The 25,937-nt window shown below is 58.2% G+C and overlaps 2 protein-coding genes and 1 long non-coding RNA gene across 9 annotated transcripts; 1 reads left to right on the forward strand and 2 right to left on the reverse strand.

Annotated features, from left to right (window-relative positions):
- Positions 1-750: 750 nt before the first annotated feature.
- Positions 751-4,822, reverse strand: SSR4 (signal sequence receptor subunit 4). Its single transcript, XM_033083530.1, has 6 exons — positions 4,749-4,822; positions 3,855-3,973; positions 3,695-3,769; positions 2,653-2,742; positions 2,489-2,554; positions 751-892 (listed from the first exon to the last, which is right to left on the reverse strand). Exons 1-6 carry the CDS (start codon positions 4,807-4,809, stop codon positions 788-790), a joined length of 516 nt encoding a protein of 171 aa, XP_032939421.1. The 5' UTR covers positions 4,810-4,822; the 3' UTR covers positions 751-787.
- Positions 4,823-5,261: 439 nt separating this feature from the next.
- On the forward strand, positions 5,262-23,726 carry IDH3G (isocitrate dehydrogenase (NAD(+)) 3 non-catalytic subunit gamma). 2 transcript variants are annotated; one of them, XM_033083537.2, is made up of 14 exons: positions 5,262-5,565; positions 6,041-6,076; positions 6,336-6,347; positions 7,663-7,760; positions 8,577-8,689; positions 10,441-10,501; positions 11,903-12,035; positions 14,912-15,045; positions 18,416-18,518; positions 18,602-18,685; positions 18,855-18,917; positions 21,727-21,821; positions 23,162-23,222; positions 23,333-23,726. In XM_033083537.2, the coding sequence occupies exons 1-14, from the start codon at positions 5,503-5,505 to the stop codon at positions 23,411-23,413; spliced, it is 1,137 nt and encodes a 378-aa protein (XP_032939428.1). In that variant the 5' UTR covers positions 5,262-5,502; the 3' UTR covers positions 23,414-23,726. The 2 variants fall into 2 exon arrangements, with proteins under 2 accessions (XP_032939428.1, XP_032939427.1); XM_033083536.2 differs by lacking the exon at positions 18,855-18,917 and having other exon boundaries at positions 5,268-5,565; positions 18,602-18,748.
- LOC117009304 lies at positions 23,367-25,869 on the reverse strand. 6 transcript variants are annotated; one of them, XR_004420456.2, is made up of 3 exons: positions 24,259-25,744; positions 23,529-24,199; positions 23,367-23,409 (listed from the first exon to the last, which is right to left on the reverse strand). It is a non-coding gene; the product is annotated as an uncharacterized LOC117009304 (long non-coding RNA). The 6 variants fall into 6 exon arrangements; XR_004420457.2 differs by lacking the exon at positions 23,367-23,409 and adding an exon at positions 23,432-23,499 and having other exon boundaries at positions 23,559-24,199; positions 24,259-25,745; XR_004420458.2 differs by lacking the exon at positions 23,367-23,409 and adding an exon at positions 23,442-23,528 and having other exon boundaries at positions 23,559-24,199; positions 24,259-25,745.
- Positions 25,870-25,937: the final 68 nt, after the last annotated feature.

Raw genomic sequence — 25,937 nt, forward strand, 5'->3', positions numbered from 1 at the left:
GATGTTTTTTGGGGTTTTTGGGGGATTTTTAAAATTTTTTTTAGGATTTTTTTTTATTTTTTGGGATGGTTTTGGGGTTTTTCGAGGGTTTTTTTTAGGATGGTTTTTGGGATTTTTTTGGGGATGGTTTTGGCAGTTTCTTCTGGAATTTGATTTTTTTTAGGATTTTTTTAGGTTTTTTTGGATGGTTTTTGGGGTGTTTGGGGGATTTTTCTGGGATTTTTTTGAGGGTTTTTGGAGTTTGGGGTGGGGATTTTTTTTTTATTTGTTTTAGGATAATTTTTAGAATTTTTGATGTTTTTGGGGCTTTTTGGGGGGATTTTTTTAGGTTTTTTAAGGAATATTTTTAGGGTTTTTTGGATGCTTTTTGGGGTTTTATTTGGGTTGGTTTTGGGGTTTTTTTGGTAGTTTTTGGGTTAATTTGGGGGGCATTTTTGGAGAATTTTAGGATTGTTTTTAGGGGGTTTTTGGATGGTTTTTAGGGTTTTATTTGGGTTGTTTTGGGGGTTTTTTTGGACAGTTTTTGGGTTAATTCGCCACTTTTTAGGGGGGATTTTTTGAATTTTTTTAGGATCATTTTTAGGGATTTTTTGATTTTTGGGAGAAATTTTTTGAGATTTTTTAGGACAGTTTTTAGGGTTTTTTGGATGTTTTCTGGGTTTTATTTGGGTTGTTTTGGGGGGTTTTTTGACATTTTTTGGGTTAATTTGCCCTTTTTTGGGGGGGATTTTTAAGAACTTTTTAGGACAATTTTTAGGAGTTGTTGGGATTTATTTTTATTTCGATTTCAGGCCTGGATGCTGCTCTTGGTGCTGAAGGCCAGGTAATAAACAAGCAGCCCGATGGCAGCTGCCACCACCTCCGTGGACACCCAGGGCCCGTTCCAGGCTCCCTGGGAGGAATTTTGGGGTCACCAGAGCACCCCAAAACCCCCCCAGACCCCTCCCCAAAAAAACCTCCCAACCCCCACCCCGATATCTCAGTGCTGAGCCAGGAAAATTCCCAAAATTTCACCCCAAAAATGAAATTCTGGAAAGCTCAGAGCTGCTTTTCAAAGCTCTGGGATCCCCCAAAATCTCATTGGGACACCCCAAAAAAAAACCCTGGGACACCCCAAAATCTCAGTTTTACTCCTGAAAAAATTTGGGACACCCCAAAATCCCAGTGGGACCCTCCCCCAAAATCCCAGTGGGATTCCCCCTAAAATCTCAGTGGGACCCCCCCCAAAAAAAAATCCCTGGGACACCCCAAAATCTCAGTTTTAACCCCAAAAAATCCCTGGGACATCCCAAAATCTCAGTTTTACCCCCCAAAAAAACCCCTGGGACACCCCAAAATCTCAGTTTTATTCCCCAAAAACCCCCTGGGACACCCCAAAATCTCAGTTTTACCCCCAAAAATCCTCCTGGGACACCCCAAAATCTCAGTTTTACCCCCCCAAAAAATTTGGGACACCCCAAAATCTCAGTTTTACCCCCCCAAAAAATTTGGGACACCCCAAAATCTCGGTTTTACCCCCAAAAACCCCCTGGGACACCCCAAAAATCTCAGTTTTACCCCCAAAAAAACGCCTGGGACACCCCAAAATCTCAGTTTTACCCCCAAAAAATCCCTTTGACACCCCCAAAATCCCACTGCCCCCCCCAAAAAATCCCTGGGACACCCCAAAATCTCCGTTTTACCCCCAAAAATCCTCCTGGGACACCCCAAAATCCCACTGCCCCCCCAAAAAAAAAACCCTGGGACACCCAAAATCTCAGTTTTACCCCCCCAAAAAATTTGGGACACCCCAAAATCTCAGTTTTATCCCCCAAAAAATCCCTTTGACACCCCCAAAATCCCACTGCCCCCCCAAAAAAAAACGCCTGGGACACCCCAAAATCTCAGTTTTACCCCCAAAAATCCTCCTGGGACACCCCAAAATCTCAGTTTTACTCCCAAAAAACCCCTGGGACACCCCAAAATCTCAGTTTTACCCCCCCAAAAAATTTGGGACACCCCAAAATCTCAGTTTTACCCCCAAAAATCCTCCTGGGACACCCCAAAATCTCAGTTTTACCCCCAAAAAAACCCCTGGGACACCCCAAAATCCCACTGCCCCCCCAAAAAAAACACCTGAGACACCCCAAAATCTCAGTTTTACCCCCCAAAAAATCCCTTTGACACCCCCAAAATTTCCCTGCCCCCCCAAATTCACCCCTCAGAGCCACCCCAGGACCCTTCAACACCCCCAAATCCCCCCCCAATCCGCACTTGGACCCTTCCAGCCCCCCCAAACTTGGTGGGGGATCCCCCAAACCCCCCCAGATTTGAGGGAATCCCCCCCAAAACCCCCCAGATTTGAGGGAATCCCCCCCAAAACCCCCCAGATTTGAGGGAATCCCCCCCAAACCCCCCCAGATTTGGGGGATCCCCCCCAAACCCCCCCAGATTTGAGGGAATCCCCCCCAAAACCCCCCCAGATTTGGGGGATCCCCCCCAGACCCACCCTGTGATCGACGTTGACGGTGAAGAGCGGCCGGATCCGCGACACGTCCTCGTTGTTCCTCTGGGCCTGGGGGGGCAGAGGGGGCTCAGGGGGGGCTCAGGGGGGGTTTGGGGGTCTCAGGGGGGTCCTGAGAGCCCCCCCAGAATTTGGGGAGGGGTCCCCACCTTGCGCAGGGCGCTGTAGGATTCCTCATCGAAGAATTTCACCTCGTAGGTGCCCGACTGCGCCTGGCGGTGCTCCAGGCTCCAGGACACCTGGGGAGGGGGCGAGGGGGGCGTTGGGAGCATTGGGACCCCTCCCCAAATTCAGCCCGGACACCCAAAGCTCTGCCAAGCTCACCTGAGAACCCCAGAGCTGCTCAAAGCCCTCCCAAAGTCACCTGAGAACTCCCAGAACAAAACGCACGCATCCGGGATGAGCCCCCCAAAATCACCTGAGAGCCCCCAGACCCACCTGAGACCCCCCAGAGCTTCCCCAAATTTACCTGAGCCCCCAGACCCACCTGAGACCCCCCAGAGCTTCCCCAAAATCACCTGAGAGCCCCCAGACCCACCTGAGACCCCCCAGAGCTTCCCCAAAATCACCTGAGAGCCCCCAGACCCACCTGAGACCCCCAGAGCTCCCCCAAACTCAGCTGAGAGCCCCCAGACCCACCTGAGAGCCCCCAGAGCTTCCCCAAATTCACCTGAGACCCCCCAGAGCTTCCCCAAAATCACCTGAGACCCCCCCAGAGCTCCCCCAAAATCACCTGAGCATCCCAAAACCACCTGAGACCCCCCAGACTCATCTGAGCCCCCCCAGAGCTCCCTCAAAATCACCTGAGACCCCCCAGAGCTTCCCCAAAATCACCTGAGACCCCCAAAACAACCCCCCAAAGCCCTCCAGCCTCACCTGGAGCACCCTAAAACCCCCCTTAGCCCCTCCTTGGGATACCCCCCACTCACCTGAGCCCCCCAAGAGCTCCCCCAAATTCACCTGAGCCCCCCAGAACTCCCCTAACACCCTGTCAGAGACTTCCCCCAACTCACCTGAGCCCCTCCAGACCCTCCCAGGGATCCCTCACTCACCTAAACCCCCCAAAACCCCTCCCTAAACCCTACCAGGGACCCCCCCCCAACTCACCTAAACCCCCCAAAACCCCTCCAGACCCTCCCAGGGACCCCCTCCCCACTCACCTGAACCCCCCAAAATCCCCCCCAGGCTCACCTGGTACCTGCCCACGTCCTGCCCGCGGGTCACCGGGAACTGCTTCCCGTTCACATCGGCGTAAAGAGCCACGTTCTGCGGGGGAGGGGGCGCTCAGGGGGGGTCCGGGAGGGGTCTCGGGGGTCCCTCACGCCCCCCCAGAGCCCCTCGGGGGTCTCACCTGAGCGCCGTTCTTGCACACCAGGGAGATCTCCACCACGAAGACGCTCTCGGAGGCGATGACGGCGTCCGAGGTGGTGTAATAGGAGGGGGCGATGGTGGGCTCGGGGCACGGCTCGCCTGGGCAGGGGGCGGCAGGGACCCCCCCTCAGAATCTGCGGGAGCGCAGGGACCCAGGATCCCCCCCAGGGACCCCCCTAAAACTGTCCCAGAGCATCCCAGGGACCCCCAAATCCCCCTCTCCAAACGAGCCCCAATGGACTCCAAATGCACCGGGACTCCCATTCCTGGGGGACCCCTCACGGACCTCGGGACCCCTCATGGGAATCCAGGACCCCTCATGGGAATCCGGGACCCCTCACGGACCTTCCAGGACCCGGGACCCCCTCATGAGACCCTGGGACCCCTCATAGGACGCCGAGACCCCTCAAGGACCTCGGGACCCCCCCCACGGACCTTACGGGACTCGGGACTCCCTCATGAGACCCCGGGACTCCACACGGGACCCCTCACAGACCTCACGGGGCCCAGGACCCCTCATGGACTTCACCAGCCCCGGTTCCCCCTCATGAAACCCCGGAACCCCTCACGGACCTTACGGGACCCGGGATTCCCCTCACGGAACCCCAGATCCCCCCCTCATGAGACCCCGGGACCCCTCATGGGACCCCGAGACCCCTCATGGTACTCGGGGATCCCTCACGGACCTCACCAGCCCCGGGATTCCCCTCACGGAACCGCCGGTCCGCTCCTTCCCCTCACGGCCCTCAGAGGTCTCGACTCCCGCAACCCCCTCGACCCTCACAGCCCCCAGAACCCCTCAGAGCTCTCACGACCCCCGGGTATCCTTCACAAGTTCCCGTTCCTGCCCACAGGACCCCGATTTCCGCCCTACCCGCGGCCCCGCTCGCCGCCAGCAGCAGCAGCAGCAGCGGGAGCACCCCGGCACCCGCCATGATCGGCCGCGCGCACCCGCCCTCCGGCCCCGCCCCCAAGGAGAGTAGCCAATCAACGGCGGCGACGCCTCCACGCGCACCAATCAGAGCGCAGGAAGCGGGCACGCGCGCGCCAGCTGACCAATGGGAAGAGAGCGCGCGACCCGGCCCGCGCGCAACGTGGCCTGCGGTACAGGCGGGGGCGTGGCTAAGGGGATCAGAGGCGGGGCTAATGCACGTCGGGGGTGTGGCCAAGGAAACACGCATGCGCAGTAATGCGCCTCGCGAGTAAAATGGCGACCGCCCCGGCTGTGGCGTGGGAGGCGGGGCCACGACCACGCCCCTGCACAAGCGCACTGTTACGTTGCTATAGCGACGGTTGAGGGGCGGTGGCCGCAGCTCTCCCCCCCGTTATCCGTTGCGGGTTTTTTTGCCCTCAAAACGAAGCGCGGCTGGGGAAAGGGCTTCGCGCTAGGGTATCGCCGTTCCAGGACAGAACGGTGTGGGCGGCATCATCTCTCCAGCCTCTCGTCATGAGGCCTCACGCCGCCGCCCCTCCCAGGCACAAAATGGCCGCCGCGGCGTGAGGGCGTGGTAGCGGAGCGGAGGGGTGGGGCGGGAACTATCGCGAGAGTTCGAGCTTATCGCCCTATCTCCTCTCGTGGGCGGTGCCGAGATCTCGCGAGAGCTCGAGCTAGAATCGGGGGGAGCATCATGGCGGCGGCATTGACGGCAGCTCGACGGCGCCTGGTGCGGGCCGCGCTACGGCCGCATGCGGTGAGTGACCAATCACAACCGGGCCCGCCGCCTACCGGGCTTCGCCCCCGCCGGTTCCCGCCGGTTCCCGCCGCACCGGCGGCGTGTGATTGGCTGGCGCCCCCGCGAGGGCCGCCTGGAGGGCAGGGGCCCGGAAGTGGCGGGCCGGACTCTGATTGGCTCTCCTGGAGAGGGTGTGGCGCTGTTGCCCGTGTGCTGATTGGCTGGAGTGAGTGGGATGGGCAGCGCCTCGCGCTGTGATTGGCTGATATATCTGGAGGGGCGGTGCTTGGGCGGAACCATTGATGGGGGTCGTGGGGGGATTTCGGAGGGTCCCGAGGATCACCCCCATCCAAAGTTTAATTAACATTTTTTTAATTAATGAGGCGCTTCTGGACGGGTCCTGTACTATGGGGGAGGGGGCTTTAGAGCCTTTTGGGGGGGTCCTGGTTTCTTTGGGGGTCCTCCATCCTTTACGGGACCCCTCCCATTACAGGTGTGGATTGCACAGGCCGGGATTTCCCATGATGCTGTGAGTGCCCCTCCCCCACCCCCACCCCCAAACCCCTCCCCCACCTGGGAGGGGTCACAGGGACCCCCTGACCTGGGGCACAGCGACCCCACCCCCCTTTTACCCCACCTGGGGGGGTTTGGGGGGACCCCGGGACTCGGGGGGGCTCCAAACCCCAAATTTTGGGGTGGGGGAGGGTCCTGGGTGGGGGATTGGGGGGAATTTGGGGAGGGGTCGCGCTCTGTTTGTCACTGACTGCCCCCTTCTCCCCCCCCCACAGCAACGCAGCATCGTGAGTACCCCAAAAACCTCCTGGGGACCCCAAAAACCTGTCTGAGACCCCAAAAAACGTCACTGGGGACCCCAAAAACCTCTTGGAGACCCCAAAAATGTCACTGGGGACCCCAAAAAACGTCACTGGGGACCCCAGAAACCTCTTGGAGACCCCAAAAATGTCACTGGGGACCCCAAAAATCTCCTGGGGGGGTCCCAGAAACCTCCTGGGGACCCCAAAAAGCTCCGAGGGGGGGTTCAAAAACACCAAGGGACCCCAAAAATTCATGGGGAGGGGGCCCCAAAATCACCAAGAGGGGACTCCAGAGATCATTGAGGGGCCCAAAAATCATCAGGGGGACCCCAAAATCACCAGGGGGGTCCCAAAAACCACCGGGGGGGGTCCAAAATAACCAGGGGGATCCCAAAAATCATTGGGGGGGGTCCAAAAACCACGGGGGGAATCCCAAAAATCATCAGGGAGGGTCCCAAAAATCATCAGGAGGGGCCCAAGAATTCCAGGGGGACCCCAAAAAAATCATTGGGGGAGCCTAAAAATTTCTGGGGGGCCCAAAAATCTCAGGGGGGGTCCCAAAAATCACCAGGGTGGGGTCCCAAAATCACCAAGGGGCGACCCCAAAAATTCCCAGGGGAGGGTCCCAAAATCCCAAGGGGGGGTCCCAAAAATCACCATGGGGACCCCAAGAATCCCCAAGGGGATCCCAAAAAATCATTGGGGGAACCCAAAAATTATTGGGGGGGCCAAAAACCATTGAGGGTCCCCATGAACCCCCAGGGGGAGGGGCCCAAAAATGACCCAGGAGGGCCCCAAGAATTCCAGGGGGGGACCCCAAAAATCACCAAGGGGTCCCAAAATCACCAACGGATCCCCAGAAATCACTGGGAGGGTCCCAAAAATCACAGGGGGGGGACCCCAAGAATCCCCAGAGGGGGTCCCAAGAATCCCAGGGGGGGTCCCAAAAATCCCAGAATCATCAGGGGGGTCCCAAAAATCATTGGGAGGGGGTCTCAAAAATCCCAGGGGGGACCCCAAAAATTATTGGGGGACCCCAAGAATCTCAGGGGGTGTCCCAAAAATCCCCATGGGGGGGTCCCAAAAACCATCGGGGGGGGGGCCCAAAAATGACCCAGGAGGGCCCCAAGAATTCCAGGGGGGATCCCAAAAATCACCACGGGGTCCCCAAAATCACCAAGGGGGGTCCCCAAGATCCCAGGGGGGGTCCCCAAAGCCCCAGGGGGGGGTCCCCAAAGCCCCAGAGGGGGTCCCCAAAGCCCCAGGGGGGGTTGTGCTCCCAGCTGCGCTGTCCCCCCAGCCCCCCCCCGCCAAGTACGGCGGGCGCCACACGGTGACGCTGATCCCGGGCGATGGCATCGGGCCCGAGCTGATGCTGCACGTCAAGGAGGTGTTCAGGTGAGGGACGGGCGCTTGGTGGCACTTGGTGACACTTGGTGACATCTCTGTCCCCCAGGCACACCTGTGTCCTCATGGTATCCCTGTCCCACGGTGCCATTTGTTCCCCCGTGGTGACATTTGTTCCTGACCCCAGGGTGACGTTGTCCCTGTCCCATGGTGACATTTGGTGACACTGTTCCTGTCTCCTCAGACACACCTGTGTCCCTGTGGTGTCTCTATCCCTGTCCCATGGTGACATGTGGTGACATTTGATGACATTGTCATTGTCCCATGGTCCCATTTGGTGACATTGTCCCTGTCCCCAGGCACACCTGTGTCCCTGTGGTGACATTTGGTGACATTTGTCCCTGTCCCCAGGCACACCTGTGTCCCTGTGCTGTCCCTGTCCCCATGGTGCCATTTGGTGACACTGTCCCTGTTCCCAGGCACGCCTGTGTCCCCATGGTGACATTTGGTGTCCCTGTCTCTGTCCCCAGGTGACATTTGGTGCCATCTCTGTCCCCCTCAGACATGCCTGTGTCCCCATGGTGCCCCTACCCCTGTCCCCAGCTGCCATTTGGTGACATTTGGTGTCCCTGTCCCCCAAGAACGCCTGTGTCCCCGTGGTGTCCCTGTCCCTGTCCCTGTCCCCATGGTGACACTGGGTGACATTTGTCCCCTCAGACACGCCTGTGTCCCTGTGCTGTCCCTGTCCCCAGGTGACATTTGGTGACATTTGGTGACATTCCTGTCCCTGTCCCAGGCACGCCTGTGTCCCCGTGGTGTCTCTGTCCCTGTCCCCATGGTGACACTTGGTGCCATTTGTCCCCTCAGGCACGCCTGTGTCCCCGTGGATTTCGAGGAGGTGCGCGTGGGCTCGGAGGCACCCGAGGCCGACGTGCAGAACGCGATCACGGCGATCCGGCGCAACGGCGTGGCGCTCAAGGGTCAGGGCACGGCCCAGAGCTGAGCAAAACGCTGCAAAGTGCTCGTGATGGCACCCAAAATGGGATCAGGGCACCCAAAATGGGATCAGAGCACCCCAAAACACCCCAAAATCTGATCAAAACACCCCAAAATGGGATCAGAGCACCCAAAATGGGATCAGAGCACCCAAAATGGGATCAGAGCACCCAAAAACCTCCTCAGGACAGCCCAAAATCTGATCAGAGCATCCCAAAATGGGATCAGAGCACCCAAAATCTGATCAGAGCACCCAAAAATCTGATCAGGACATCCCAAAATCTGATCAGAGCATCCCAAAATGGGATCAGAGCATCTAAAAATCTGATCAGAGCACCCAAAATGGGATCAGAGCACCCCAAAATCTGATCAGAGCACCCAAAAATGGGATCAGAGCACCCAAAATGGGATCAGAGCACCCCAAAACCTCAGCAAAACACTGCAAAATCTGATCAAATCACCTCAAAACACCCAAAAATCTGATCAGAGCACCCCAAAATCTGATCAGAGCACCCCAAAACCTCCTCAGGACACCCCAAAATGGGATCAAAGCACCTCAAAACACCCCAAAATCTGATCAAAGCACTCCAAAATGGGATCAAAACCCCAAAATGGGATCAAAGCACCCCAAAACCTCCTCAAAACCACCCAAATCTGATCAAAGCACCCCAAAACCTGATCAGAGCACCCCAAAACCTGATCAGAGCACCCCAAAAATCAGATCAGAGCACTCCAAAATCCTCATCATAGCAATCAAAATGGGATCAAAGCACCTCAAAACCTCCTCAAAACACCCCAAATCTGATCAGAGCACCCCAAAATCTGATCAGAGCATCCCAAAATGGGATCAAATCACCCCAAAATCTGATCAAATCCACCCAAATCTGATCAGAGCACCCCAAAATCTGATCAGAGCACCCCAAAACACCCCAAAATGGGATCAAATCACCTCAAAACACTCCAAAATCTGATCAAACCATGCCCAAATGGGATCAAATCCACCAAAATGTGATCAGATCACCCCAAAATGTGATCAAATCCACCCCAAAATGGGATCAAATCAACCAAAATCTGATGAAATCCCCCAAAGCCTCATCAGAGCACCCCGAAACCTCACCAAAACACCCAAAAATCTGATCCAAACACCCCGAAACCTCCTCAAAACACCCCAAATTCCTGATCAAATCCCCCCAAATCTCATCAAAACCGCCCAAAATCTCCTCAACATTTGTTCAAATCTCCCAAAATCTTTTCAAATCCCCAGATTTTCCTCAAATCTCCCCAAAATCTCCTCAAATCCCCCAAAATCTCCTCAAATCTCCCCCAAAACCCCCAAATCTCTTTAAAATCCCCTCAAATCCTGCCCAAAAATCTCCTCAAAACCCCCAAAATCCCCCAAAATCTCCCCAAATTTCCTCAAATCCCCCCAAAATCTTCTCAAATCCCCCAAATTTCCTCAAAATCTCCTCCAAAACCTCCTTAAAATCCCCTCAAATTCCCCCAAAATCTTCTCAAAACTCCCAAAAATCTCCCCAAATCCCCCCAAAACCCCAAAATCTCCTTAAAATCTTCTCAAATCCTGCCCAAAAATCTCCTCAAAACCCCCAAAATCCCCCCAAAATCCCCCCAAATCCCCCCAAATCCCCCCAAAAATCCCCAAAATCCCCCCCAAATCCCCCCAAAACCCCCCCCAAATCCCCCTGCCCCGCCCTGACGCCGCTCTCGGGCCCTGCAGGGAACATCGAGACCAATCACAACCTGCCCCCGAACCACAAATCCAGGAACAACCTCATCAGGTGACAACTGGGAGCACTGGGAGGGACTGGGATGGACTGGGGGGAACTGGGAGGGTCATTTGCACGTTTTTGGGGGGTTGATTTGCATTTTTTGGGGGGTTATTTCTGTGTTTTGGGGGCTGGTTTGCATATTTTGGGTCCCTTTTGTGTGTTTTTGGGTCTCATTTGCATATTTTGGGGTCTCATTTGCATATTTCTGCTTCCCTTTGTGTGTTTTTATGTCTCATTTGCATATTTCTGGTTCCCTTTGTGTGTTTTTATGTCTCATTTGCATATTTTGGGGTCTTATTTACATATTTCTGGTTCCCTATATGACTATTCCATGTCTCATTTGCATATTTTGGTGGCCCATTTGCATAATTCGTGGTCCAATTTGCATATTCTGGATCTCATTTGCATATTTTAGGCTTCGTTTGTATATTTTGAGGTATCCTATGCATGTTTTTAGGTCTCATTTGCATATTTTGGGTTCCATTTGTATATTTGGGGTCTCATTTGTATATTTTTTGACTTCTGTTTGTATTTTTGGGTCCTCTTTGTGTGTTTTCGTGTCTCATTTGCATATTTTTGGTTCTCATTTGCATACCTTGGGTTCCCTTTGTGTATTTTTGGGTCCCATCTGTGTATTTCTGTGTCTCACTTACATATTTTTGGGTCTAATTTTCATATTTGGGGTTCCCTCTGTGTATTTTTTGTTCTCATTTGCATGTTTTGGTTATAATTTGTGTATTCTTGGGTCCCATTTGCATTTTTGGGTCTAATTTGCATATTTTTGCTTCTAATTTTCATATATTGGGTTCCCTCTGTGTATTTTTCGTTTTCATTTGCATGTTTTGGTTATCATTTGCATATTTTGGGGTTCCATTTGTATATTTTAGGTCTCATTCATGTATTCTTGGGTCCCATTTGCATATTTTTGAGTCCCCTTGTGTATTTTTGGATCTCATTTGCACATTTTGGGTTCCCTTTGTGTATTTTTGGGTCCCATCTGTGTATTTTTGTGTCTCACTTAAATATTTTTGGGTCTAATTTGCATATTTTGGGTTCCCTCTGTGTGTTTAGGGTCCATTTGCATATTTTGGGTTCCCTCTGTGTATTTTGGGTCTCATTTACATATTTTGGTTTCCATTTGCATATATTGGGGTCCCATTGTGTATTTTTGGATCCCATTTGCATATTTTGGGATCCCATTTGCACATTTTGGGTTCCCTCTGTGTATTTTTGGATCTTATTTGCATATTTCTGTATCCCCTTTGCGTGTGTTTTTAAATCTCATTTGCATATTCTGGGTCTCATCTGCATACTTTGTGTCTCATTTACATATTTTGGGTCTCATTTACATATTTTGGGTCTCATTTGCTTTTTTGGGGGGTCTCATTTGCATGTTTTTGGCCGTGCCAGGACCAGCCTGGATCTCTACGCCAACGTCATTCACTGCCAGAGCCTGCCCGGGGTGGAGACGCGGCACCGGGACATCGACATCCTGATCGTCAGGGAGAACACCGAGGGGGAGTACAGCAGCCTGGAGCACGAGGTGAGCCCCAAAAACGGCCCAAAACCAGCCAAAATCACCCCAAAATCCACCCCAAAAACAGCCAGGGGAGTACAGCAGCCTGGAGCACGAGGTGAGCCCCAAAAATGGATAAAATCACCCCAAAATACACCTGAAATCACACAGAACACACAGGGGGAGTACAGCAGCCTGGAGCACGAGGTGAACCCCAAAAAGGGATAAAATCACCCCAAAATACACCCCAAAATACACCCAGGGGAGTACAGCAGCCTGGAGCATGAGGTGAGCCCCAAAACTGGATAAAATCACCCCAAAATCCAGCCCAAAATCACACAGAACACACAGGGGAGTACAGCAGCCTGGAGCACGAGGTGAGCCCCAAAACTGGCCAAAATCAACCCAAAATCCAGCCCAAAATACACCCAAAATCACACAGAACACTGAGGGGGAGTACAGCAGCCTGGAGCACGAGGTGAGCCCCAAAAAGGGATAAAATCACCCCAAAATACACCCAAAATCACACAGAACATACTGAGGGGGAGTACAGCAGCCTGGAGCACGAGGTGAGGGCTGAAAATGGCCAAAATCACCCCAAAATCCAGCCCAAAATACACCTAAAATCACACAGAACACACAGGGGAGTACAGCAGCCTGGAGCACAAGCTGAGCCCCAAAATTGGATAAAATCACCCCAAAATCCAGCCCAAAATACACCCAGGGGGAGTACAGCAGCCTGGAGCACGAGGTGAGCCCCAAAACAGCCAAAATCACCCCAAAATCCAGCCCAAAATACACCTGAAATCACACAGAACACTGAGGGGGAGTACAGCAGCCTGGAGCACGAGGTGAGGGCTGAAAACAGCCAAAATCATCCCAAAATACACCCCAAAAACACACAGAACACACAGGGGAGTACAGCAGCCTGGAGCACGAGGTGAGCCCCAAAACTGGATAAAATCACCCCAAAATACACCCCAAAATACAGCCAGGGGGAGTACAGCAGCCTGGAGCACGAGGTGGGGACCAAATAACAGCCAGAATCAACCCAAAATCCAGCCCAAAATACACCTGAAATCACACAGAACACCCAGGGGGAGTACAGCAGCCTGGAGCACGAGGTGAGGGCTGAAAACAGCCAGAATCAACCCAAAATCCAGCCCAAAATACAGCCAGGGGAGTACAGCAGCCTGGAGCATGAGGTGAGCCCCAAAAACAGCCAAAATCAACCCAAAATACACCCCAAAATCACACAGAACACTGAGGGGGAGTACAGCAGCCTGGAGCACGAGGTGAGCCCCAAAAACAGCCAAAATCAACCCAAAATACACCCCAAAAACACACAGAACACCGAGGGGGAGTACAGCAGCCTGGAGCATGAGGTGAGGGCTGAAAATGGCCAAAATCACCCCAAAATCCAGCCCAAAATACACCTGAAATCACACAGAACACTGAGGGGGAGTACAGCAGCCTGGAGCACGAGGTGAGCCCCAAAAACAGCCAGAATCAACCCAAAATCCAGCCCAAAATACACCTGAAATCACACAGAACACCGAGGGGGAGTACAGCAGCCTGGAGCACGAGGTGAGCCCCAAACAGGGATAAAATCACCCCAAAATACACCCCAAAATCACACAGAATACACAGGGAAGGTACAGCAGACTGGAGCATGAGGTGAGCCCCAAAAATGGCCAAAATCACCCCAAAATACAGCCCAAAATACACCTAAAAACAGCCAGGGGAGTACAGCAGCCTGGAGCACGAGGTGAGCCCCAAAAACGGCCAAAACCAGCCAAAATCACCCCAAAATCCAGCCCAAAATACACCTGAAATCACACAGAACACCGAGGGGGAGTACAGCAGCCTGGAGCACGAGGTGGGGAGAGAAACACCCAAAAATGGACAAAATCCACCCAAAACAACCAAAATCCACCCCAAATCACAAAGGAAACAGCCAAGATCCACCCAAAACAGCCACAGCACCTCAGATGTCACCCCTGCCACACCATGGGGATGATGCCACACCCCTGGGGGTGATGCCACGCCCTGTTGGTGATGTCCCACCTGTGCCACACCCTGAGGATGATTCCCCACCCCTGCCACACCCTGGGGATGTTTCTGCTGCCATGCCGCACCCCTGGGATGATTCCTCGCCGCTGCCACGCCTTGGGGATGATTCCCTGCCTGTTCCATACCCTGGGGATGTTTCTTGTGCCCTGCCCCGCCTTGGGGATGATTCCCTTCCTCTGCCCCACCCCAGGAATGATTCCTCACCCCTGCCCCACCCTGCCCCACCCCAGGAATGATTCCCCACCCCTGCCCCACCCTGCTCTACCCCACCCTGGGGATGATTCCCCACCCTGGAACGATTCCCCTGCCCAGCCCTGCCCTGCCCTGAGGATGATTCCCCACCCCTGCCCCACCCCAGGGATGATTCCTCACCCTGGAACGATTCCCCTGCCCAGCCCTGCCCTTCCCTGAGGATGATTCCCCTCCCCTGCCCCATCCCAGGGATAATTCCCCACCCTGGGATGATTCCCCTGCCCCACCTGAGGATGAATCCCCACCCTGAAGATGATTCCCCACCCTGCCCCACCCCTGCCCCACCTTGTCCCACCCCAGAGATGATTCCCCACCCCTTTCCTACTCTGCCCCACCCCTGGGATGATTCCTCACCTTGGGATGATTCCCCACCCCTGCCCCACCCTGAGGATAAATTCCCACCCCAGGGATGATTCCCCACCCTGGGATGATTCCCCTGCCCCACCCTGAGGACCAGTTCCCACCCTGCCCCACCCCAGGGATGATTCCCCACCCTGCCCCACCCCTGCCCCACCCCAGGGATGATTCCCCACCCTGCCCCCCCCAGGACTGACCCCACCCCCCCCGTGTCCCTGCAGAGCGTGGCAGGGGTGGTGGAGAGCCTGAAGATCATCACTGCCGGCCGCTCGCGCCGCATCGCTCACTACGCCTTCGGGCTGGCGCGCGCGGCCGCGCGGCGCAGCGTCACCGCCGTGCACAAGGCCAACATCATGTACGGCTTGGGGGGACAGGGGGGACCTGAGGGGATCCTTGGGGGGTCCTGAGGGGGTTTGGGGGGTCCTTGAGGGGTTTAGGGGTCCTTGGGGGGGGTTTAGGGGGTGCTGGGAGGGGTTTGGGGTGTCCTGGGAGGGTCTCGGGGGGTCCCAGAAGAGTTTCAGGGGTGCTTGGGGGGTTTGGGGGGTGCTGGGAGGAGTATGGGGGGTCCTGGGGGTTTTGGGGGGTCCTGAGGGGGTCCTTGGGGAATTTTAGGGGGTCCTGAGGGGGGTTTGGAGGGTCCTGGGGGGGTCCCAGAGAAGTTTCAGAGGTCCTTGGGGGATGCTGGGAGGGCTTTGGAGGGTCCTGAGGGGGAGTTTGGGGGGTCCTTGGGGGGGTTTAGGGGGTGTTTGGGGTGTCCTGGGAGGAGTATAGGGGGTCCTGAGGGGGGTTTGGAGGGTCCTGGGAGGCTTTGGGGGATCTTTGGGGGGTCCCTGGGGGGTTTAGGGGATCCTTGAGGGGTCCTGGGGGAATCCTGGAGGGGTTTAGGGGGTGCTGGGAGGGGTTTGAGGGTCCGGAGGAGGGGTTTGGGGTGTCCTGGGAGGGTCCCGGGGGGTCCCAGAGGAGTTTCAGGGGTGCTTGGGTGGTTTTAGGGGGTCCTGAGCGGGGTTTGGAGGGTCCTGGGGGGCTTTGGGGGATCTTTGGGGGGTCCTGGGAGGGGTTTGGGGGGTCCTTGGGGGGTGCTTGGAGGGGTTTAGGGGGTGCTGGGAGGGGTTTGGGGTGTCCTGGGAGGGTCCCAGGGGGTCCCAGAGGAGTTTCAGGGGTCCTTGGGGGGTGCTTGGGAGGTTTTAGGGGGTCCTGAGGGGGGTTTGGAGGGTCCTGGGGGGCTTTGGGGGATCTTTGGGGGGTCCCTGGGGGGTTTAGAGGATCATTGGGGGGTCCAGGGGGAAGCCTGGAGGGGTTTAGGGGGTGCTGGGAGGGGTTTGGGGGTCCAGAGGAGGGGTTTGGGGGATCTTTGGGGGGTCCTGGGAGGGGTTTGGGGGGTCCTGAGGGGGAGTTTGGGGGGTCCTGAGGGGGTTTAGGGGGTGTTTGGGGTGTCCTGGGAGGAGTAGGGGGGGTCCTGGGAGGGTCCCGGGGGGTCCCAGAGGAGTTTCAGGGGTCCTTGGGGGGTGCTTGGGAGGTTTTAGGGGGTCCTGAGCGGGGTTTGGAGGGTCCTGGGGGGCTTTGGGGGATCTTTGGGGGGTCCTGGGAGGGGTTTAGGGGATCCTTGGGGGGTGCATGGGGGCTTTGGGGGGTGCTGGAAGGAGTTTGGGGGGTCCTGAGGGGGTTTAGGGGGTGTTTGGGGTGTCCTGGGAGGAGTAGGGGGGGTCCTGAGAGGGTTTGGGGGGTCCTGAGGGGGTCCTTGGGGAATTTCAGGGGGTCCTGAGGGGGGTTTGGAGGGTCCTGGGAGCCTTTGGGGGATCTTTGGGGGGTCCCTGGGGGGTTTAGGGGATCCTTGAGGGGTCCTGGGGGAATCCTGGAGGGGTTTAGGGGGTGCTGGGACAGGTTTGGGGGGTTCTGGGGGGCTTTGGGAGATCCTTGGGGGGTCCTTGGGGAGTCCTGGAGGGGTTTGGGGGATCTTTGGGGGGTCCTGGGAGGGGTTTGGGGGGTCCTGAGGGGTTTGGGGGGTCTTTGGGGGATGCTGGGAGGGGTTTGGGGGGTCCTGAGGGGGAGTTTGGAGGGTCCTTGGGGGGGTTTAGGGGGTGTTTGGGGTGTCCTGGGAGGACTAGGGGGGGTTTGGGGGGTCCTTGGGGGGTGCTTGGAGGGGTTTAGGGGGTGCTGGGAGGGGTTTGGGGTGTCCTGGGAGGGTCCTGGGGAGTCCCCGAGGAGTTTCAGGGGTCCTGAGGGGGTCCTTGGGGAATTTTAGGGGGTCCTGAGCGGGATTTGGAGGGTCCTGGGGGGCTTTGGGGGGGTCCCTGGGGGGTTTAGGGGATCCTTGGGGGTTCCCAGAGGAGTTTCAGGGGTCCTTGGGGGGTGCTGGGAGGGGTTTGGGGGGTCCTGGGGGGTTTGAGGGATCTTTGGGGGGTCCTGGGAGGGGTTTTGGGGCTTTCTGGGGGGGTTTGGGGGGCCCTGAACCCTGCAGGAAGCTGGGGGAGGGGCTGTTCCTGCAGGGCTGTGTTTGGGGGGATGATGGATATTTTTGGGGGGCACCCCGGATATTTTTTGGTGGGGATGATGGATATTTGGATGTTTTTGGGGTCCCACAGGAAGCTGGGGGACGGGCTGTTCCTGCAGGGCTGTGTTTAGGGGGGATGATGGATATTTTTGGGGTCCCACAGGAAGCTGGGGGACGGGCTGTTCCTGCAGGGCTGTGTTTAGGGGGGATGATGGATATTTTTGGGGTCCCACAGGAAGCTGGGGGACGGGCTGTTCCTGCAGGGCTGTGTTTAGGGGGGATGATGGATATTTTTTGGGGGGGATGATGGATATTTGGATATTTTGGGGTCCCACAGGAAGCTGGGGGACGGGCTGTTCCTGCAGGGCTGTGTTTGGGGGGGATGATGGATATTTTTGGGGTGATGATGGATATTTTTTGGGGTGATTATGGATATTTTGGGGTCCCACAGGAAGCTGGGGGACGGGCTGTTCCTGCAGGGCTATTTTTAGGAGGGATGATGGATGTTTTTGGGGTGATGATGGATATTTTTTGGGGTGATTATGGATATTTTTTGGGGTGATTACGGATATTTTTTGGGGTCCCACAGGAAGCTGGGGGACAGGCTGTTCCTGCAGGGCTGTGTTTGGGGGTCATCCTGGATTTTTGGGGGGATGATGGATATTTTTTGGGGGTACCTGGGATATTTTTTGGGGTGATGATGGGTGTTTTTTGGGGGAGATGATGGATATTTGGATATTTTGGGGTCCCACAGGAAGCTGGGGGACGGGCTGTTCCTGCAGTGCTGTGTTTGGAGGATGCCCTGGATATTTTTGGAGGGATGATGGATATTTTTGGGGGGTTACCCTGGATATTTTGGGGTGATTATGGATATTTTTTGGGGTCCCACAGGAAGCTGGGGGACGGGCTGTTCCTGCAGGGCTGTGTTTGGGGGGATGATGGATATTTTTTGGGGGGTTACCCTGGATATTTTTTGGGGTGATGGATATTTTGTGATGATTATGGATGTTTTTGGGGTTCCACAGGAAGCTGGGGGACGGGCTGTTCCTGCAGGGCTGTGTTTGGGGTGATTATGGATATTTTTTGGGGTGATTATGGATATTTTTTGGGGTGATTATGGATATTTTTTGGGGTCCCACAGGAAGCTGGGGGACGGGCTGTTCCTGCTGGGCTATTTTTAGGGGGGATGATGGATATTTTTTGGGGTCTATCCCCGATTTTTGGGGTCCCACAGGAAGCTGGGGGACGGGCTGTTCCTGCAGTGCTGCCAGGAGGTGGCTGCCGAGTACCCCGAGATCACGTTCCGCAGCATGATCGTGGACAACACCACCATGCAGGTGTGCCCTGACCCCCCCAAAACCCCCCCAGAACCCCTCCCAGTGCTCCCAGTGCTCCCAGTAACCGCGGTGTCCCTGCCCAGCTGGTGTCCCGGCCCCAGCAGTTCGATGTGATGGTGATGCCCAATCTCTACGGGAACATCGTCAACAACGTCTGCGCCGGGCTGGTGGGGGGCCCGGGGCTGGTGCCCGGCGCCAACTACGGACACGACTACGCTGTGTTTGAGACAGTGGGTCTGGGGGCTTCTGGGGGGTCTGGGCCACAAGGATAGCCAATATGGGGTCACTGGGAGGAACTGGGAGGGACTGGGAGCACTGGTTTGGGGGTCTGGGCTGGTGGGGGGCCCGGGGCTGGTGCCCGGCGCCAACTACGGACACGACTACGCCGTGTTCGAAACAGTGGGTCTGGGGGCTTCTGGGGGGTCTGGGGGGGTTATGGGGAGTCTGGGATATGGGGATGGTCAATGTGGGGTCACTGGGATGGACTGGGAGCACTGGGATGGACTGGGAGCACTGGTGGGGGGCCCGGGGCTGGTGCCCGGAGTCAACTACGGACACGACTACGCCATGTTCGAGACCGTGGGTCTGGGGGCTTCTGGGGGGTCTGGGACAGGGGGAAACCCACCATGGGGTCACTGGGATGGACTGGGAGGGACTGGGAGGGACTGGGAGCACTGGTGGGGGGGTCTGGGCTGGTGGGGGGCCCGGGGCTGGTGCCCGGAGCCAACTACGGCCACGACTATGCTGTGTTTGAGACCATGGGTCTGGGGGCTTCTGGGCCACAAGGATAGCCAATATGGGGTCACTGGGAGCACTGGGAGGGACTGGGAGCACTGGTGGGGGGGTCTGGGCTGGTGGGGGGCCCGGGGCTGGTGCCCGGCGCCAACTACGGCCACGACTACGCTGTGTTCGAAACCGTGGGTCTGGGGGCTTCTGGGGGGGATTTGGGGGGTCTGGGGCATGGGGATGGCCACTGTGGGGTCACTGGGATGGACTGGGAGCACTGGGAGGGACTGGGAGCACTGGTTGGGGGTCTGGGCTGGTGGGGGGCCCGGGGCTGGTGCCTGGAGCCAACTACGGACACGACTACGCTGTGTTTGAAACCGTGGGTCTGGGGGCTTCTGGGGGGTCTGGGATATGGGGAAACCCACCGTGGGGTCACTGGGATGGACTGGGAGGGACTGGGAGGGACTGGGAGCACTGGTGGGGGGCCCGGGGCTGGTGCCTGGAGCCAACTACGGCCACGACTACGCCGTGTTTGAAACAGTGGGTCTGGGGGCTTCTGGGATATGGGGATGGCCACTGTGGGGTCACTGGGAGGGACTGGGAGCACTGGGAGGGACTGGGAGCATTGAGAGGGGCTCGGCGCCAACTACAGCCACGACTACGCCGTGTTTGAAACAGTGGGTCTGGGGGCTTCTGGGGGGTCTGGGACATGGGGATGGTTAATATGGGGTCACTGGGAGGAACTGGGATGGACTGGGAGGGACTGGTGGGGGGGTCTGGGCTGGTGCCTGGAGCCAACTACAGCCATGACTATGATATGTTTGAGACCGTGGGTCTGGGGGCTTCTGGGGGGCATTTGGGGAGTCTGGGACAGGGGGAAACCCACCAGGGGGTCACTGGGATGGACTGGGAGCACGGGAAGTGGGGCTCGGTACTAAGTACAGCCATGACTACGCCGTGTTTGAAACAGTGGGTCTGGGGGCTTCTGGGGGGTCTGGGCCACAAGGATAGCCAATATGGGGTCACTGGAAGGGACTGGGATGGACTGGGAGGGACTGGGAGCACTGGGATGGACTGGGAGCATTGAGAGGGGCTCGGCACCAACTACGGCCATGACTACGCCGTGTTTGAAACCGTGGGTCTGGGGGCTTCTGGGGGGTCTGGGACATGGGGAAACCCACCATGGGGTCACTGGGATGGACTGGGAGGGACTGGGAGCACTGGTGGGGGGGTCTGGGCTGGTGGGGGGCCCGGGGCTGGTGCCTGGAGCCAACTACGGCCACGACTATGCTGTGTTTGAAACAGTGGGTCTGGGGGCTTCTGGGCCACAAGGATAGCCAATATGGGGTCACTGGGATGGACTGGGATGGACTGGGAGCACTGGTGGGGGGGTCTGGGCTGGTGGGGGGCCCGGGGCTGGTGCCCGGCGCCAACTACGGACACGACTACGCCGTGTTCGAAACAGTGGGTCTGGGGGCTTCTGGGGGGTCTGGGCCACAAGGATAGCCAATATGGGGTCACTGGGATGGACTGGGAGGGACTGGGAGCACTGGGATGGACTGGGAGCACTGGTGGGGGGCCCGGGGCTGGTGCCCGGCGCCAACTACGGACACGACTACGCTGTGTTTGAAACAGTGGGTCTGGGGGCTTCTGGGGGGTCTGGGATATGGGGAAACCCACCATGGGGGCACTGGGAGGGACTGGGAGCACTGGTTTGGGGGTCTGGGCTGGTGGGGGGCCCGGGGCTGGTGCCCGGAGCCAACTACGGCCACGACTACGCCGTGTTTGAAACAGTGGGTCTGGGGGCTTCTGGGGGGTCTGGGGGGTTATGGGGGGTCTGGGATATGGGGATGGTCAATGTGGGGTCACTGGGAGCACTGGGAGGGACTGGGAGCATTGAGAGGGGCTCGGCGCCAACTACAGCCACGACTACGCCGTGTTTGAGACAGTGGGTCTGGGGGCTTCTGGGGGGGATTTGGGGAGTCTGGGACAGGGGGAAACCCACCGGGGGGTCACTGGGAGGGACTGGGAGCACTGGGGGGGTCCCTGGGTGGGTCACTGGGGGGTCCCCGGGGGTCCCTTGGGTGTCACTCGGGGGTCACTGATGGTCACTCTGGGGGGGGTCCCTGGGGTCACTGGGGGGGGTCCCTGGGGGTCACTCTGGAGTCCCTGGGGGTCACTGGGGTGTCGCTCGGGGGTCACTCTTGGGGTCACTGGTGGTCACTCTGGGGGTGTCACTCTGAGGGTCACTGGGAGGGGTCCCTGGGGGCGTCCCCGGCGGTTACTTTGGGGTCACTGATGGTCACTCTGGGGGTGTCCATGGTGGTCACTCTGGGGTCACTCTGGGGGTGTCCCTGGGGTCACTCCGGGGTCACTCTGGGGGTCACTCTGGGGGTTACTGGGTGTCCCTGGTGGTCACTCTGAGGGTGTCCCTGGGGTCACTCTGGGGGTCACTCCGGGGTGACCGGGCCGTGCCCCCCAGGCCACGCGGAACACGGGGAAGAGCATCGCCAACCGCAACATCGCCAACCCCACGGCAACGCTGCTGGCGGCCTGCATGATGCTGGATCACCTGCGGTGAGAGCACACCTGGGCACACCTGGGGACACCTGGGGACAGCTGGGGACAGCTGGGCACACCTGGGGACACCTGGGGACACCGGGGAGGGGCTGGGGGCACCTGGGGGACACCTGGGGACACCTGGGGACAGCTGGGGGACACCTGGGGACACACCTGGGGACACCTGGGAGGGGCTGGACATACCTGGGGGACACCTGGGGACACCTGGGGAAGGGTGGGGAACACCTAGGGGACACCTGGGGACACCTGGGAGGGGCTGGGAACACCTGGGGAAGGGTGGGGAACACCTGGGAGGGGCTGGACACACCTGGGGGACACCTGGGCACACCTGGGAGGGGCTGGGAACATCTGGGGGACACCTGGGAGGGGAACACCTGCAAACAGCTGAGGGGGGCTGGGAACACCTGGGGAATACCTGGGGGGAAGGGAACAGCTGGGGAACACCTGGGGAGCAGCTGGGGGACAGCTGGGGAGCAGCTGGGAGGGGCTGGACACACCTGGAGAGGGGCTGGGGAACACCTGGGAACACCTGGGGGACACCTGGGAGGGGCTGGACACACCTGGAGAGGGGCTGGGGAACACCTGGGGACACCTGGGAGGGGCTGGACACACCTGGGGGGGGGCTGGGAACACCTGGAGAGGGGCTGGACACAGCTGGGGAGCACCTGGAGGGGGGGGGAACACCTGGGGAACACCTGAGGGGAAGGGAACAGCTGGGGAGGGGTGGGGCACACCTGGAGAGGGGTGGGGAACACCTGGGGGGGACAGCTGGGGGACACCTGACGGGGGCTGGGAACACCTGGGGAATACCTGGGGAGCAGCTGGGAGGGGCTGGACACATCTGGAGAGGGGCTGGGGAACACCTGGGAGGGGCTGGGAACACCTGGGGAACAGCTGGGGGGGGAACACCTGGGACACCTGGGGAGGAAACACCTGGGGAACACCTTGGGAACAGCTGGGGGGGTGGGGAACACCTGGGAAGGGCTGGGCACATCTGGGAGGGGATAGCAAACACCTGGGGAGGGGTGGGGCTCACCTGGGAGGGGCCAGGCTCACCTGGAGGGGCTGGGCTCACCTGGGGAGGGGTGGGGCTCACCTGGAGGGGCAGGGCACACCTGGGAGGGAGTTTGGGGAACATCTGGGAGGGGCTGGGCTCACCTGGGAGTGAGTTTGGGGCACACCTGGGAGATGTTGTGTCCTCAAAAAGGGGTGGAGGTTTTAAAAGGGGTGTGGCTTCCCCAGGGGGAGGGGCTGGGGTGGGTGGAGCCTCGGGGTGTTCACCTGTAGGGGGCGGGGCTCGCTGATGTGGGCGTGGCCCCTGCTCGCCCCGCCCCCAGGCTGCACAGCCACGCCTCCAGCATCCGCCAGGCCGTGCTGGCCTCGCTGGACGACCCCCGGGTAAGCCCCGCCCCCACCTGCCACACCTGCCCGGGGGGCGTGGCCCCAAACCCTGTGGGCGTGTCCCCAAACCATGTGGGCGTGTCCCTGACTGGCCCCGCCCCCTCCAGACGCACACCCCGGACATCGGCGGGCAGGGCACGACCTCGGGCGCTGTGCAGAGCATCATCTCACACCTGAGCCACACCTGAGGGACCCAGAGCATCACCCCAAACCTGAGAGGGACCCCAGAGCATCACCCCACACCTGAGAGGGACCCCAGAGCATCACCCCACACCTGAGAGACCCCAGAGCATCATCCCACACCTGAGACACACCCAGAGCATCATCCCACACCTGAGAGGGACCCCAGAGCATCACCCCACACCTGAGAGGGACCCCAGAGCATCATCCCACACCTGAGAGGGACCCCAGAGCATCACCCCACACCTGAGAGACCCCAGAGCATCACCCCACACCTGAGAGACCCCAGAGCATCATCCCACACCTGAGAGAGACCCCAGAGCATCACCCCACACCTGAGAGACCCCAGAGCATCATCCCACACCTGAGAGAGACCCCAGAGCATCACCCCACACCTGAGGGACCCAGAGCGTCACCCCACACCTGAGAGGGACCCCAGAGCATCACCCCACACCTGAGAGAGACCCCAGAGCATCATCCCACACCTGAGGGACCCCAGAGCATCATCCCACACCTGAGAGAGACCCCAGAGCATCACCCCACACCTGAGAGACCCCAGAGCATCACCCCACACCTGAGAGAGACCCCAGAGCATCATCCCACACCTGAGAGACCCCAGAGCATCATCTCACACCTGAGCCACACCTGAGAGACCCCAGAGCATCACCCCACACCTGAGAGAGACCCCAGAGCATCATCCCACACCTGAGGGACCCAGAGCATCATCCCACACCTGAGAGGGACCCCAGAGCATCATCCCACACCTGAGACACACCCAGAGCATCACCCCACACCTGAGAGGGACCCCAGAGCACCATCCCACACCTGAGGGACCCAGAGCACCATCCCACACCTGAGAGGGACCCCAGAGCATCACCCCACACCTGAGAGACCCCAGAGCATCACCCCACACCTGAGAGAGACCCCAGAGCATCACCCCACACCTGAGGGACCCCAGAGCATCACCCCACACCTGAGAGAGACCCCAGAGCATCATCCCACACCTGAGAGGGACCCCAGAGCATCACCCCACACCTGAGAGGGACCCCAGAGCACTCCAGGAGCCCCCCAGGACCCCAAAACACCCCCAGGACCCTAAAATGTCCCCAGGACCCCCCACCAGACATCCCCAGGGACCCCCAGGGACCTTCAGGACCACGATGCACCCCAAGGGACCCCAATGCACTTTAGGACCCCAAAACTTCTCTGGGACACTCCCAGAATCCAAAACACCTCTGAGACACCCTTAGGGACCCCAAAACACCTCTGGGACACCTCCAGCACCCCAAAAAAACTGGTGGGACATCCCCAGGACCTGAAAACACCTCTGGGACACCCCTGAACCACAGGACACCCCCAGGAGTACTTCAGGACCACAAAGAACACCCTCAGCACCCCAAAACACCTCTGGGACACCCCCAGGACCCCAAAACTCCTCTGGGACACCCTTAGGGACCCCAGAACTCCTCTGGGACACCCCCAAGACCTCACTAGGACCACACAGAAAACACCCCCAGGACCCCTTTAGGGACCCTCCACAACCATGCACAAAACCCCCATGGGACCCCAAAACATTTCCAGGACCCCACTAGGACCATGCACACAACTCCCATGGGACCCCAAAACACCTCTGGGAACCCCCCCAGGACCCCTCACAAAACCCTCAAGGGACCCCAAAGCATTCCCAGGATCTCACCAGGACCCCTCACAGAACCCAAACCCCCAAGAGACCCCAAACCATTCCCAGGATCCCACCAGGACCCCAAAACATCTCTGAGACACCCCCAGGACCTCTCACAAAACTCTCAAGGGACCCCAAAGCATCCCCAGGACCCCAAACCACTTCTGGGACACCCTTAGGGACCCCCCAGGACCATGCACACGACCCCCAAGGGACACCAAAGCATTCCCAGGATCCCACCAGGACCCCAAAACATCTCTGAAACCCCCCCAGGACCACAGTGCACCCCCAGCACATCCTTAGGGACCCCCTAGGACCACGCACAAAACCCCCATGGGACCCCAAAACACTTACAGGACCCAGCTGGGACCCCACTAGGACCACGCACACGACCCCCCACGGGACCCCAAAACATCTCCAGAATTCCCCACAACCCCAAAACATCCCCAGGGCCACGCACATGATCCCTGTGGGACCCCAAAACATCTCTGGGACACCCCTTGAACACCCCCAGGACCACACACAAAACCCCCTTGGACACCTCCAGGACCCCAAAACATCTCTGGAACCCCCCCCAAGACCACACACAGACACTCCAGGACCCTCCCCCTCTGCAGGGTCCCCCCCACCCCCAAGAGCCCCCCCAGTAAACACTGTGGGAGCTCCGCCCCGTGCTGTGGTTTATTGGGGCTGGAGGCACTTCTGGGCCGTGGTTTATCTGGGCTGTGGTTTACTGGGGCTGTGGTTTATTGAGGCCGTGGTTTATCGGGGCCGTGGTTTATTGGGGCTGTGGTTTATCGGGGCTGTGGTTTATTGAGGCCGTGGTTTATTGGGGCTGGGGGTGGGGCCGG

This window comes from Catharus ustulatus, chromosome 32 (assembly GCF_009819885.2).
Source record: "Catharus ustulatus isolate bCatUst1 chromosome 32, bCatUst1.pri.v2, whole genome shotgun sequence".
NCBI lineage: Eukaryota > Metazoa > Chordata > Aves > Passeriformes > Turdidae > Catharus > Catharus ustulatus.